The sequence below is a fragment of the Psammomys obesus genome, unplaced genomic scaffold, assembly GCF_907164565.1.
Source record: "Psammomys obesus unplaced genomic scaffold, mPsaObe1.curated_primary_1811, whole genome shotgun sequence".
NCBI lineage: Eukaryota > Metazoa > Chordata > Mammalia > Rodentia > Muridae > Psammomys > Psammomys obesus.
In genome coordinates this window covers 1633105-1649180 of record NW_026596256.1, presented here as the reverse complement: position 1 = coordinate 1649180, position 16076 = coordinate 1633105, and the positions used below count along the sequence as shown (strand labels likewise).

General features: G+C 41.0%; 1 protein-coding gene across 7 annotated transcripts in view; it reads left to right on the top strand.

Moving 5' to 3' along the window:
• Elf2 (E74 like ETS transcription factor 2) overlaps window positions 1–16076 on the top strand; it is an 81101-nt gene that overhangs the window by 52542 nt on the left and 12483 nt on the right. The window contains exon 1 of one of the 7 annotated variants that reach the window (XM_055596779.1): window positions 5100–5641. The exons of 4 other annotated variants lie outside the window; for them this stretch is intronic. In XM_055596779.1, the coding sequence (XP_055452754.1) occupies window positions 5584–5641 (58 nt within the window). In that variant the 5' untranslated portion in view covers window positions 5100–5583. Of the gene's footprint in view, window positions 1–5099; window positions 5642–6589; window positions 6945–16076 lie in introns of those variants that run through there. 2 more of the 7 variants (XM_055596780.1, XM_055596782.1) reach the window with 2 other exon arrangements.

The window sequence follows — 16076 nt, the reverse complement described above, 5'->3', positions numbered from 1 at the left end:
AACCCAAAACAAAACAAATGAGAGAAAGAGAGGAGAAAACGTGAAAGAAAAAAAAAATGACTGCAGGGAAGTAATTTTGCAAGATACAACAAAGAAGGTCTAGAAACAGAAGGTGTATATCCATATCTAGAATTTATCTTTACCCCTGATTAAATGCTATTAGATGTCTCAGGTTCCTATCTTTCCTAGTAAGCATGCATGTTACTGTCCTACATCTAACCAGAGTTACTTCAGCTGTTGCATATATGGTTATTGTGATAAGTCACGTTTCCTCCTTTATGAATTGGTCACAGGTTGACTGCATGGCAATTCAGGAATGGAAGTGACTTATCATTGTTGTCATAGGAAGGTCTTTTAATCTTTGCATGAATTTCATTTTCTTACAACCCCCCCCCCCCCCCCCCGAGACAGGGTTTCTCTGTTGACCAGGCAGAACTCACAGAGATCTCTGCCTCTGCTTCCCTGAGCGCTGGGATTACAGGCGTGCGCCACTGCACCTGGCTCTTACATTGTTCTTAACCAGGTTTAGAATCAAGATTACACTGGCCTCAAAAAATACAGGTGGCTCTCACTTATTTTTCCCTGTTTTCAGCAAAGAATTGTATATTAATTAAAGTATTAAAATTGATGAGAATTTTGTAGTATCTAAAAAGGTATTTAAGTCTGGAGTTTTTTGAATAGAAAAGATTTTGGACATTTTAAGTTTTTACTATTTCTTTTTTTGAAATTTACCATTTCAGCTATAAAGCTGAAAGCTATAAACCATGTGTATATTTTCCAGTGATTTACAGACTTTATTCAGGTGTCATATTTATTACCATAAAGTTTCCTAAAGCATGTTATTGGATGATGGGTAGCTATTCAATATTCTGTATTTGCTATCCAGATATGTATATATTATGAATATATTCAGCACATGTTATATTTTATTTTCTCTTATGATAATTCTTTCTGAGTCTTTCCAAAAGCACCTTTTGGCTTTACGAATCTTCTGTTTTTAAAAATTGTTTGCAATTGTATTATTTCATTTTTCATCCTCTTATTTTCTTTCTTCCTCTTTCTTTGGCTTATTCAATTTTTCCATTTTTCTGAGTTGAATGCTTAGTTTATTTATTCTATATAGTCCTGCTGTCTTGGAGCTCATTATGTAGACTAGGCTGGCCTTAAACTCACAGAAATCCGCCTGCCTTGGCCCTCCAGTCCTGGGGATAAAACTCTGTGCACCATGACACAATGCAGTTTATTAATTAATTTTAGGAGTATTCCTGCCTGCTCACTATACTGTTTCAGCTGTCACGTGTAGTTTGACAGTTAGCATTTTATAATTCTGAATATTAAATTTTTTTTTAATTTAGTGTGTGTGTGTGTGTGTGCAACACATAGGCAAGTGTATAGACTCAGTCAGTTCTTGCCTTTATCAAATGAATCATCTTTGTCAATCCCTAAGCATTTAACTTTTCTGTAATTTACTTTTTATCTGAAATATTATTTGTCTTGTATGAGAAAATAGGTATAATTTGACATCAAAAATTGAAATTTTGTAGGATGACCAATATGAGTTATAGATATGTCAAGCAACAGGCTGTTAGAAGGTAACTGAAACGTAAGTGTTGCAGTCTAGAATATGTTGTCAATCTCCAGACAAGAAAAGACAGCCTAGCCTACTCATCCAGCTAGAGACCATTGACAAGGAACTTGTCTCAAAAGAAAAAAGTGAGAGTCTTGAGGAAAAAGCCCCCAAGTTTGACTCCACACTCACTTAGCCTGTAATTCCCGGACTCTGGAGATGAAGGAGGAGTGTTGGACCTCCTAAAGTGGACAGCAAGTTTATAGCTAACCCGAGTTACATGAGACTTTGTGTCACTGGCCCCTCCTCCCCAACCCCAAAGGTCTCAGCAGGCTATAGCTCAGTGGCAGAGATCTCTGTTAGCATGTCTGAGGCTCTAGGTTCAATCATCACCACTGGAAAACAAGTGAAAAACAAACAGACAAAAAAACCCTCTTAGAGAAAGGGAACTGGGATGGAGAGATGGCTACGCAGTTAAGAGCATGTACTGCTCTTCTAAAGGATCCAAGTTCAATTGCCAGCAACCATGTCAGGTGGTTCATACACCTGCCCATATAGGTATTCCAACTCATCTGGCCTTTTTGAGTACCTGCACTCGTACGTACATACTACACAGAGATATACATATAATTTAAAATAATAAAGTTATATTAAAAAATTTAAGTGGTGTTGCATACCTGTAACCCCAGCACTCAGGGAAGCAGAGGCAGGTGGATCTCTGTGAGCTTGAGGCTAGCCTGGTCTACAAAGGGAGTTCAAGACAGCCAAGGCTACACAAAACCCTGTCTTAATTTTTTTTTTTTTTTTAAGGAGCATGTATTTACTTACATTAAGAGGGATTGAATGTAGCTCTTTAATGAAAAGAGTATATGCAGTGACATTCATTTAACCAAAGAGTGTGAAACAGTGTGTTCACACAAACGTAAATATACTCATGTAACAGTATAGACTCGAAGAATTGTTACATTTGAATAATTGATTTGAAGAATATAGTGATTTTCACCCACCGTTTCTTTCTGTTACTTTTAGTTGGTTAGCAGACTATTTCCCAATTTTTCACTTTAAAATACCAACTATTTACTATCCTACAGTTTGTGAGGTTAAGGGTTAGGGTGTGACCTCGAGGCGCGATCCTGGCTGAGGGTCTTCCAGAGGCTGCAGTCTTGTCAGTTGGGTTGTCGCCTCAAAACCTGACTGAAGCTGGAGCCCGTCTCCCAGACAGCTCAGTGCACACGGTGCTGTTGGTGCCTTGGTTCATGCCCACTGTCTGGCTTTGCCTTCTTGCTGGAGTTGCCTCCTCCCAGGGCTGTGACCCAGTTACTTCAGCCTTCCCTGTTTGTTAAAAGGAAGGATTTAAGTTCAGTGAGAGGAATATTAAGCTATATCTCTCTGAGGAGGAGCTATAAGAAAGAAACTGTAATGAGAAAATATGACATTAAGTAGGATGTTATTCTTGTTCCTGGGGAGTGGTTGAGAGTAAGGCTGCTGGTGTCAGAGTATTTGGGTTCAAATTCTGATCCTTTTATAACTATAACTTTAAGCAAAGGACCCTGAGATCCTTCGCCAGTAAACAGAATAGTAATATCTGCTATACAGGGACATGGACAGAATACATAAAAAGAAATGAAGGTAAAGTAGTTAGCACACTACTTATTCAGTAAGCAGTAAGACCTGATATTACCTTTTTTTTTTAAAAAAAAAAATCTTTCTGCCAGGACTTATAAATAATTTTTATAGTGTTGTCTTTCTGTAGTTTTATTGGGAGAACACTTTTTTTTAAAAAAAATATTATGTATACAATGTTCTACCTGCACAACAGAAGAGGGCACCAGATCTTATAGATGGTTGTGAGCCACCATATGGTTGCTGGGAATTGAAGTCAGGATCTCTGGAAGAGCAGCCAGTGCCCTTAACCACTTAGCCATCTCTTAAGCCTGCGAATAGAATTTTTTTAAGGTTTTTACCATAAAAGCCTGTATATTCATACTTAGTTACTAACTTTTTGATTGTGGAGACTTGAAAAATGCAAAGTGTCTGTATAATCATAAAGGTATACATATTAGATTATTGATAAACACCATATTTCCACTTTGTGCCAGTGTACATTCTAGTAGCAGCCCAACCTACTTATTCTCAGTAAAGTGTTGGTGCCTTTTGAAAGCCTGTTTAAGGCAGGGCTGACTTGCTTTAACATTGGGGGCATTCTGCTTTTATATGTTCTGAAAATATAGGAATGCTGTGTTTTCCAGTCTTTGAATTATTTTCTCTGTATAGATATTTTTATGTATACAAATTATTATGCAAGGATATATACAGCTTCTGTTCTCTTGATGCTTAAAATGTAAGTCAGACATGATGCATATAATTAGGATGTACATTCAACAAAACACATACATGCTTCTGTACACACACACACCCACACATTGCTTCAGATATATCTGAAATATAGTAAGGTAAAAGTTGTGTCAAACTTCAAACTGACCCTTATTGAGAATACTATTTGTTTTTAAGCCACTTTTAATTGTCATCTAAACACCACACAAACACACACACACACCTTTGGTTTCCATTTCCTTAGTAAATAGAATACATGGAAAATGGGTTACTGGAGTAGAAATTCTGATTTGGTATCAGCTTGAATGATCTGCCTAAAGTCATCAAATTACCCTTTAGTATTTTATCTTTCTTGATAAACTGTTAAAGATACTGTCAGTCAATGGGAGATGCTTTCAAAATTATAGCAATGAAAACTGAAAGCTATCAGATAGCTGATTCCTTTTGTCCTGTGCATGGCAGTCTTAAGTAAACCTATCTGATCTGTATTGGTGTTATAAAACCATATTGTATTACTGTCAAACTTTTTATTTATAAGCAGTTTACTCAATTCAAATTTGTAACCCTACCATTACAGATGCTTATTTTTTATTCAATAAATTTTTTATTGAACACATAGTCCACTGGAAGTGCATCTTACATAAACTGTGTGACAATCAAAACTTCAGGGTAGCATTTTGCTTCAGCTTTTACGTTAAGAAATTCTTAAACAGTCAAGGCATTTAATTAGCTTTTATTCCCTATATTTCCACTAATTTATAGCCGCTAATTGGCCATTTATTTTTTTTTTCTACTATAGTATTTGTAAGGTTAGTTTGAAGGAAAACTTTTAAAAATAGATTACCTCGGACATGAACGAATACGCTCATTTGTCCAAGTGAACCAAATAAAAGTGAGGGCACACGAATTTCCTGACCAGCAAACGGAGCGACTCTAATCCCGTCTCCGGAGGCTGGCCGCTGCCCCGCTGCTGTTTACTAATTACCTGTCTAGTGTACTCTGACTTCTGCAGAGAAGTGGGCCAAGTCGTCTGTGAAGTAGTTGAAGACGCCTGACTTCCCTAATGATGTTTTTAGAATTTTCTAGGAACGAATTTTTTTTTGTTTTTGTTTTAAGTGCAGGTCTTTCAAGTGATCGTGTGTTGGATAAGCTCAGAAAGGCCAAAAGAAATTAAAAAGCCACCCTCATGTGCAGCTGCGGGACTAGGTATTAGGTGGCTTCTAGGAAGAAAAATTTGATTCGTGGCTCTTTTCCAGAGGGGACATTTGCAGACTTCGCTTCCGCAGAACGTGAAGCGCGCCTCTTCCTGCCGAGGCCCGCGTCCCCGGGCCGAGGGCGGCCTGCGGCTCCTCAGCCTCAGGTGTCCGTGCGGCCGCCGGCTGCCGGCGCCCGGGACTTCCTGTCTGGGCGCGGGGCGGAAGGATCGCGTTGCCAGCCGGGGCCGCCGCCGCCGCCCCTGCCGTTAGGTGGTGGGGCTGCTCAGCCCGGCGGCGGGAGGCGGGCCGGCCGCCGCTTCCTGTCGGAGGACGCGCAAGGATCCGGGCGTCGGAGTGTGTGCGAGTGCGTGAGTGTGTGCCGCCCGCACGGCGTGTGTCTCCGGCCGCGGGTTCCGCCTTCTCCCCGGTCGCCGCTGCTCGGGGTGTAAGTCAATGTGAAGCAGCAGTTCCAGCCCCGGGATAAACATGGCGACGTCTCTGCATGAGGGACCCACGAACCAGCTGGATCTGCTCATCCGGGCCGGTAAGCGCAGGGGAACTTTTCTCCGGTGCATCGCTGCTGCGGGCGAGGGGGCGCCCGGCGGGCGGGGAGCGTCCCCCGGGGCGGTCAGCGCCGGGGTCCGGTGTCCGCCCCCGGCAGCGAGCGGGGCGGCCGCGCTGAGGGGGGAGTGAATGAAGTAATGGAGGCGACAAATCAGGAAGTGATCACCTTGGAGAGTAACCTGCCTCGGCTCCGGGCTGTCGCTCCGGGGAGCGCGGCGGCGGCGGGGGCCGGGCGCGGCGCCGCGGCTAAGTTGGGGAGTCGGCGCGGGCGAGTTGCGCGCTTCGCCCCAGTTGCCGGGGAACCAGGAAGTGAGCGGGGCTCTTGTCCCCGCCGCCTGCCACGCTGTCCGGCCGGGAGGCCGCCCCTGCCCGCGGCCGGGGGCGCTGGCCGCCCGCCGCCCTCGCCTCCCGCTTCACACAGCCGCCACTTCCGCATGGACGCCGCGGCCCCGGGCGCTACCCGCCAAAACGCGCCGGGCCTCCTGCCTCGTCCCTCAGGGAGCAGCGCCGGAGTAACGGTCCTGAGGCCACTTCCCGGTGCCGAGCGGGACGCCGGCCCGGCGCCTCCCTGCCCCGGCTAACGGCGGCGGCGGCGAGGCTGGGCTGCTGCCCTTCCTTCCCTCGTGGGGCGGGCATGTCAGGGGGAATGGGAAGGACACCGGGCGTATTGCGCGCAGCCGGCCCGCGGCGTGGGGACAGCGCAGGGGAACGTTTATTTTGGTCAACGTTAGGTGAAAGCGAGGAGCGGGGCGGGCGGGAGGGCGTCCCGGCCTCAGGGAAGTCTCGGCTCGGAATTGCCCCCTTTCCCCTCCCCCAAACCTCCCACCATAGCGGAAGCGCCTGGGAGAGGACAGAACGCGCGCGATTGACAGGCCCGCGGTTCCAATCTGCGCTCCGAGCTGTTCCAAATAAGAACGTTGATTTCTGGGGGCGGGACCACGGGCCCGAGCCGGGCCAATGAAGCTTGGGCGGGAGTGAAGCTGACAATGTACGCATGGAATTGGAGGGAAGAGGAGTGTAAACACGGAAGTGGCCGCGGGGGTGGGGGATGTGCTGCGCCACTGCTGCAGCGGAAGGGCACGGACTTAAGTTACATAGAAAAAGCAGCTTTACTTGCTCGCAGACAGCGCAGCGGGGGCCCCAGGTCGATGTGGCACTGCTTGAACACTGTTGCTTACTGACATAATAAGCGCACGCGGTCCCTTCTCAGGTCCTGTTTTCATATCTTCATCGATGTGGAATTGGAAGATGAGAAATAGTCACCAAACGGTAGTGCGTTAAAGGTCTGAACAAGTCTTTTCCATTTTTCGTTTTTAGGTAGGGATCTTGAAATTGGTAGTTTGGCAGACCAAACTGACTTGGTTTGATTGGGAAGTAAAAATCAGCATATGTTTATCTCTTAATTTAATGGGATTTTAAATTCAAATAAAATCTGGATTGATGGAACTGTATGTACTGTATAACACGCAGTGTTGATTAGTATTTACACATTTCAAAAGCCACAATTTACTGAGCAGCATCTAGACACCTTTTTGGATAAGAACTTTTTTTTTTAAGTGAGAGGAGAACACAATGAGAACTTGGATCTTTGTTGTGTTCAGTCTGCTGATCACTGTGAATTAGTGTACACGTTTATGTTGGGTTAGTGGTGTTGTGTTGACTGTGTGTGCTTCAAGAGATGTTATTTCTGGGCTGGAGAAATGCTTATTAGTTAAGACCACTTGTTGCCCTTGCACAGGACCTGGGTTTGGTTCTCAGCATCCACGTTCGCAACCACCTGTAACTCCAGTTCCAGGGGATACAAACGTCTTCTAAACTCCATGGGCACCAGGCTCACATACAGTGCACATACATACAGGCAAAAGCTTAATAAACCTAAAGACATTATTTACAATGCATGTGAATACTTGAAAGAGAATCATAGCACAGTTTCTATTGAGGACTTAATTTTGCAAGTGGAAGGTTTCTTTTCTTTCCGTGAGCTTTTGGAATTACCAGTAAAACAGATTGTGGCCAGTAGATATTTTGCTGGGAGTAAACGTGATCTAGTCTTTGGAAATCAGTGTCTTTACTTTTTTATAGGCATTCTTGTTTGTGGTGCTAGGGATCTGAATCAGGGCCTCCAGCATGCTGGGCAAGTGCTTTACCACAGGGCTACACCTCCACTGATGCTGGTTTTCTAAGATTTTCGATGCCATTTTCCAGATCTGCTTGATTTGTGAGTACTTCTTACAGAAATCTTACAACTAAAGGTTTTTTTTTTAAATAATTCATTTAATTTTATTTTATGTGCATTAGTGTGAAAGTGTCAGATCCCTTAGAACTGAGGTCACAGACAGCTGTGAGCTGCCATGTGGGTGCTGGGAACCGAACCTGCGTCCCTTGGAAGAGCAGACAGTGCTCTTAACCACTGAGCCATCTCTCCAGCCCCATAACTAAAGGTTTTTAAATCACAGTGTACCATGAAAGACTTTCACATGCAATTATTTCTCAATTCATGTAATCTGAAGAACACTACAGGCTTTTAGAAGGAAACTTAAGAGGGTTTGCTGATATATTCAAAGCCAGTTAAAAGTGAGAAGGACATATTAATTAAAAAAAAAATTGAGATTGCTGTAATCTCAGCACTCTGGGAGGCAAAGTCAGGCAGATCTCTGTGAGTTCCTGGCCAGCCTGGTCTACAGAGGGAGTCCAGGAAGGACAGTTAAGGCTACACAGAGAAACCCTGTCTTGAAGAAGAAAAAACAACAATAACAAAGTTAAGATTTTATGGTTTAAATTTTTTTATTGCTGATAATTTTTAATGGCACATGGGGATTAATGCTTTCAATTTTTTTTTTTTTTTTTTTTTTTAGATAAGTCTCGTATTCCAGAATGGCCTCAAACTTTCCATGTAGCTGAGACTGGCCTTGAACTTCTGATCCCTTGCCTCCACCTCCTGAATGCTAGCGTTAGAGACATGTATTACCCACTCTTGGCTTATGTGGTCCTGGGGGATTCAACATGCTCTCAGCCATCGAAGCTACATGGAGCCAACCCCAGTGTCTGCGCATTTTATTAGTAAGTGGATGCAATGGTCTCTGCCTCCTTGAAAGATGTCATCAGATACAAGCATGCAGATGAAAGTCTAGGTAATGTACGAATAAAAAGGTAGTTGTAATGATTGCAGTAATTACTTGATGATGGTATGAAATGAGTGACGCTTGGGAAGAACTTACAGAATAAATAACCTTTGAATAGAGTGATGTTAGTATAACTTGTTTCTTACCAACTGTAGATCAGTTAGTAGTACCACTGTTATTACTACAGGATATATTGCTTTTATCTTCCTTCCTTATGACTTATGTAGACCTTCAGTTGTTAATATTTATGCCATTAGGTGTTCGAGTGAGGGATGAAGTAAATAATGTGCTTATAACAAATCCATGGCATCTTAAAATTAAAATTTTTTTGCAGTCAAGACTTAATATTCTTATTAAACTTGCATTTGGGTGTGGCATGCTGATGCCAACTTTAATCCTAGCACTGAGGAGGTGGAGGCAGAGGAAGGCAGGCTAGCCAGGACTACACACTCACACACTTTGCTTAAGGAACCAGTCATCCAAGGGTTGAAGTGCTCTAGTTAGCTAGCAATAAAACTGTCCTAGTTAACCTTAATTTAACCATCAAACCTTCTTAGCATTTGACTAGCTTATCTCTAAGGACATTTAAAGCACTGAAATAACGGGTGGCCCAATACATTTAGTGCAAAGGTAAAGATGTGAGACTTGCTTTTAAAAAATTTTAGGAGATGTGCCATGTGAGTATGTCAGAGGTTAATTGCTTTCAGCCAACCTTTAAAAACTTACAATAAGTATTTGATGTACTTTAATACTCAAGGCTCAGTTCTGATGTATGTGTGTGTAGATTAATAAATGTCTAACATTGTTACTTTTCTAATAATTTATGTGACCATATTACATGTATACTATATTTGAGAGAAGATTTTCAGTTGAAAAGATTTTCACTTTTTTTCTTGAAGTGTAAAGTCCTTGACTACTTCTTTTCTTCTTCCCCCCCCTTCCTCCTTTTTTTAATTTTTTTTTTTATTTTTTCTTTAAGACAAGGTCTCACTATATACTGTTAGCTGTCCTGGAACTCACCATGTAGATCAGGCTAGCCTCAAACTCACAGAGATCTGCCGGCCTCTGTGTCCTGAGTGCTGGCATTAATTTCCCTTTTGTTTTTCTTTTGAGAATTAAGGTCTCTGGAGTTTTCTCTCCAGAGGTATTGTTAAACAAAGAGGGAAATTTTCTCTGGACATACAGGATAGTCTCTGTATCTGTAAAAATGCATGTACATACAGAGACCAGAGGTTGATGTTAGGTATCTGCCATCACTTCCTTTTCTTGTTTTTGAGACAGAAATTCTCATTGAGCCTGCAGATTCAGCTGGACTGGTTGTCCAGGAAAGCCCTGAGATAGATCCTTCTGTCTTTGCCTCCTCACTGGGATTACAGTTGCCTGCCACACAAGCAGAGTACTGGGATTGAGCACCCAACTCTTTATTTGGGTGATAGGTAGCCAATTGAGATCTTCCTGCTTTTATGGCAAGTACTTTTATCAACGGAGCCACCTTCCTAAACCAGCACAAGTCATCTCATTGACAAAACAATCTATGCTTGGTCGGTGTTCATTATGAATTTTGAAACTGAAGAAAGCTCTGATGTACTTTAAGTTGCAATATCTAGGGAAGGTTGGCTATCCGTTATCCATGGTACTTGGGACTTGTTGCACCTACAAGCTTTGTAGACTTTGGAATATCTGCATATTCACACTCCAAAGCATTTCAGAATTTCAGACTTGGGTGTGATTGGGTGCATCTTGAAGACAGTCATAAAAAGTAACATTAAATGGAAAAGTATGGCTGGGCAGTGGTGGTGCAAGCCTTTAATCCCAGCGGTTGGCAGGTGGAGGCAGACATATCTCTGTGAGTTTGAAGCCAGCCTGATTGCAGAGTGAGTTCTAGGACAGTCAGCTCTATAAAGAGAAACCCTGCCTCAAAAACCAACTAAGCAAAGTAGCTACCATGTATTGAAATAAAAGTAAAAGAATGACTTTTTTTTTTTTTTTTTTTTTTTTTTGTCCAGAGACTTAACCTTGCCATTGGTGAGATGATTCAGTGATACCAGGAGACATGAGTTTGATCTCTAGGAGCCAGATGAAGGTGGATGGAGAGAACTGACTCCACACAGTTGTCCTCTGACCTCCACACACATAACATGACATGTGTCCCACACACATAGGAAGAGTAAGACATATTTGGAGGTGGAGTGTATGACTTATTGGTGAGGCCCTGGATATGATCTCTAAGGATAGGGGGAAAAAATCATGTTGAAAATATTGAAGAAATTAACAGTTGAATTTATTGCAATAAGAGTACTGTGAGTTTTGTATCAGTGAGTTACAAACCAGTTTCCGGATATAAAGTCAATCAATTCGACAGGAAGCAGTTTGCTTTAGAAACAAATAATGGTAGAGAAAGGCAGGAGGCACACTGATCTGGAGATTCCTGGAGGCTTTCATGGGAATCTAAAAAGTCAAAGTATTTTTCATTATATTAAGAGAGTATTTGCTCTCCAGTTTTATAAGGGTACAGAAACAAAAGAAATTTTAAAAAGATTCCCAGAATATATAAAACATGCTGGATTTACTGGCACAGGTCTGTAATCGCAGCTATTCTGGAGACTAAGGCAGGTTTGTTGAAAACTCGTGGCTTATATAGACTACAGAGTGAATTTTAAGCCAGCCTGGATAAGCTTAATGACACCCTATCTGAAATAAAAAATGGAAACAAAAATAAAAGAGGGCTGAAACTATAGCTTTATGGTGGACTGCTTGCCTAGTGTATGTATGTGAGGCCCTGGGTTCAATCCCTTGTGAACCCCTATCTCCAATAACATACATACATACATACATACATACATACATACATACATACATGTATACATGTATACATACATACATACTCTTAGGGTTAAGGGTTAGGCTTACATGCACAACATATACACACTTGTTATTTTAGTATTTAGATTTATTTTAGGATTTCAGGCATAAAGTAACTTGTGTGGTTGAGTTTTAATTTTCAAATACAGTATCAATCTGTAGATAACACTTATATTCTCAAAGTCTTTTTGAGTTTCTCAATAATTCTAAAGTTAAGTCTAAGAATGGGTTTATTATATTTGGCATAATTGTCACCAGCTACCTGTGGGTATTGAGTATTTGAGATCTGGCTAGAAAGTTGAATTTTGAAAGTTTTTATATTGATTACATGCTGACATGGCAATATTTTGGAAATACTAGACTGAACAAAAGGTACTAATTTCAGATTGAGGATGTAGCTCGGTAGCCCCTCTGGTAAAAAAAAAAGGTATTAATTGTAGTACAGTACAGTTTTAGAGTACATCTTCATAATATTACATAAGGTGGTAACTATTATACTTTTTTAAATGTGGCTATGAGAAAATTTTAAATTCTAGCTTATATTTATATATTTAATTGGCTAACTTTGGAATCAAAAGTAATTTTAATTGTCTTTTTTTAATATTTTGTAAAGCTGTATTGATTGATGGTCAAGGGAGACAGATGTGAAGGTGAAAGATTCCAGACTTTCTTCTTATTGCAGTGGTTTGTGTTCTGTCACTACTAGAGCTCTGGGGAATGGGGGATATGGCCAGGCGATGCAGAACTTGAGTGATGACCAAGGAAGTACTAGTTTATGGTGCTGTGTTTAGAAGAAACTAACACCTAATGAAGTATTTTTCATTGCTCTCAAACTCCATTGCTAGTAAAGTTTATTTCTGACTTGAGAACACTGTTATGAACTAGATCCGTTGCCAGCGTTCTCTTTGCAAAGCTGGGAGGTATGCCTCTTGTCAGACTTAATTACCAAGTTTGGTGTTTTGTAACAGCTGTTGAGTGAGTCTGGAACAGTGCATGTACAAACACCAGCTGATTGGAGATGGACATGGAGCGGGTATATTTACCCACAGTAAATGGCAGCACAAGCCATGTTTATTGATGGTATTGTGATCAGAATTAAAATCATTTTCATATGTATTACTTCAAGGAGGCTTAGCCAGTGAGTTCAACTGCGAGAAAATGAGATCTGTCCAGTTACTTACTAGTTTGTTTCTGTGTTTAAACTGAGTTGCTTATTTTCTACCATGAATGTCATACATTGTCTAGAAAGTAGTACGAAAGAGGTTTATTTGCAGAGGTTGCTTTTAGTTTGCTTACTTTGGTTGCAGTGTACTATTAAATAGAAATTTATATCTTAACAAATGTGTGGTTTTAAATTTTGTTTTTAAGAAAAATTTTTTTATTTTATGTGCATTGATGTTTTGCCTGCGTGTATGTCTGGGAGAATGTTGGATCCTGTAGTTACAGTTGTGAGCTGCCATGTGGTTGCTGGGAATTGAACCCAGGTTATCTTAGAAGAGCAGTCAGTGTTCTTAGCTGCTGAACCATCTCTCCAGTCTAAGTGGATATTCTTTTTTGTTTGTTTTCAAGAAAAGTTTCTCTGTGTAACCTGGCTGTCGTGGAACTCGCTCTGTAGACCAGGCTGGCCTCAAACTCAGAGATCTGTCTGCCTCAGCCTCCTGAGTCCAGGGACCACCACCAGCCTTAAATTTTGTTTGAATTATTGAGCTGAACAAAGCAACATTGAAGTTTTTTAAATTACAGAAATGGACAGGTATTAAATTTCTGTTACCAAAGATTATTTTAAGAAAATTAGCTGTTGACTTAGGTTGACAAAGTATAAAGAGAGACTCCTCACTTCCATAAAATTGGTAACATTTTCTTGGAAACTGTATTTTAATTTATCAGACACTAGGTTTTTAAATTTTTATTTGTTTAGCATTGAGCTGCAGATGAACATGGAAAGCTCTCAAAATAGAAATCACTGCTCCTGAAGCGTCAGGAGGCCAGGGGAGCTGTATTCAGACTCAGAACTCGGATTTGTCACAAAGCACTGGGCACCTGATAAATACTCAACTGACACTGGCTTAGTGTACTTAACATACTGGATTTTCTGGAAACTTTTCCAAAAAAACTTTTCCAAAAAAGTTTTTTTGGAAACTTAATTGTGGATATTTAAAATAATAGTAAAATACTTTTGGGTTATAATTTGATAAATTGAGGGAGGGAAGAGAAGTTTGAAGTCAGAAGTAAAAGCAAGAAAATACACTTTAAGAAACTAATTGGAATTAGGTGTGGTCGTACACGCCCGGAATATCAGTGCTTAGGGTGCAGAGGGAGGAGGATTGGAGGTTCAGGATCTCTGCTGTGTCCAGAGCTCCAGGCCAGCCTGAGCTACATGAGATCCTGTCTCAAGAAACAAAAGCAGACCAGAAAGAGTCAAGGTTCATTTGTACTAACATAAACTTAACATGAAATAATGGTTTTGAAAAATGTATTTCAAGCTGCCTAAGAATTTAGGGTACACAATGTGTCACTGTTAGGCAAGTATTTTTGTTGTTGTTTATAACTTAAATATTTTTAAATCTGTAGTTTTATTGCCCTGTGTTTTTTAAATACTCAAAACTATAATTGTTATACAATTCAGTGTTAGAGTATATCTTCATAATATTACATAAGGAATTAGCTTACCCAGGATAGTTTATTAATAGCACCTAAGACAACAGCTAAATTACAACACCAATCCTGCCTTAAAAAGAATGGCTCCCAAGTCGATGTTTAAAACATGAGAATTTGCTTTCTGGGGGTTTGCAGTATATGTGAGTCTTGTCAGGGGCACTGTGGGGGGAAAATACTCAAGAATGGCAGTGTCTTTTATACTTAATACTAAGTTTTTTTTTAAGTTGAACTAGAAGGGCTAAGTGAATCTTTTGCCTCACTGAAGCTGCAGATAAGAGTAAGCAGGGTCACCTAAAGATAGATTTACTTAGAGGTTTGGCTGCCTCTGCGGATCCAGTTAGCTTTGAGCAGATTTCCATAAATGGAAAGAGCAACTGGAGAGACACGAGTACCTTGCTTGAGAGAGTGGACGGTGTATAACAGGTGCTAAAACAGGCCTGAAGTTTTAAAACAAATGCCCTCCGAATGACTTTGTTTTTAAGGCCGAGGTTTTAGTGTTTGGTGAATTTGGAGACCCTGAAAGATTTTCTTTTTATAAGTAAAGTTTCCTGAGACAGGCTTTAGAAGATTCATGTCTGTACTTGCTAGTTTGTCATGGTTTTATGAAATTGTGTGAACATTCACAAAAGCTCCTTAAAGGGAGCTTCAGAAAAAAAAAAAAAAAAAAAACAGTCAAATTAAAATCTAGTATTTATGTTTCAGAACCTCTAACCAATTATTCAGTATAAATCAGAATGTGAAATAAATGTACATAAGATATAGTGAGTTCTTTTTTTAATTTTAATTTTATTTTATGTGCATCAGTGTGAAGGTATCAGGTCCCTTGGAATTGGTGTGACAGACAGTTGTGAGCTGCCTTGTGGGTGCTAGGAATTGAACCTGGTCCTTTGGAAGAGCAGACGGTACTCTTAACCACTGAGCCATCTCTCCAGCCCCGATAATGAGTTCTTGACAATTCTCCTGTAAGATCATAGGATTGTCCTTAATTTGATACATAAAGGAAATGCATGTGTGCTTTACCATAAGGAAAATCTGGAACTAGCTGTAGAGCTTAGAGGTGGAACACTTGCCCAGTAATGTGGGAAGTACTAGGTCTGATCTCCAGCACCTCCAAACTAAGATCCACTTGTGAAAGGAAAGTTGGGTCTTTAAGACAGCTCCCTTAAGCCCAGGTGCAGTGCCGCACACCTGTAATCCAAGTGCTCTTGGGGCAGAGGCAGGCGGGTCACTGAAGTTCAAGGCCAGCCTAGTCTACAAAGTTAGTCCAGAACAGCCAAGTCTACATAGAGAAACTGTTTCTGTCTTGAAACAAACAAACAAACAAACAAACCCCCAAACCAACCAAACAACAAAAGATTGCTCCCTTAATCTCAAGGAGTTTACAATTTTACAGGAATGAGAAGTTACCATACAGAATTATGTTTCATGTCAGGCACTGTATCTTGTTTTCACAGATATTTGTGGAAATGTCCTGCTCTGCTCTATAAAAGTGGAAACAGGCATAAGAAAGTAAATGGATTGCCTTAGTGGCAGTAACTAAGAACCAAAGCTGTTAGACCTGAAAGTGCAAATTTCTACTTGTGTACTTCACTGTTTCACAAATCATTTGATAGCAAAGCATAAGAGAAATGTAATAGACACAGGAAGAGCAGTTGAATTAGGAAAAGCTTCCTGGTGAAATCACCCATCTCTTCATGTGCTCACCCACATATGTTCTTCACTTGTGTAAAACCTACCGAAGTCGACGGAGGTTCTGAAGTGTGACATAATCCC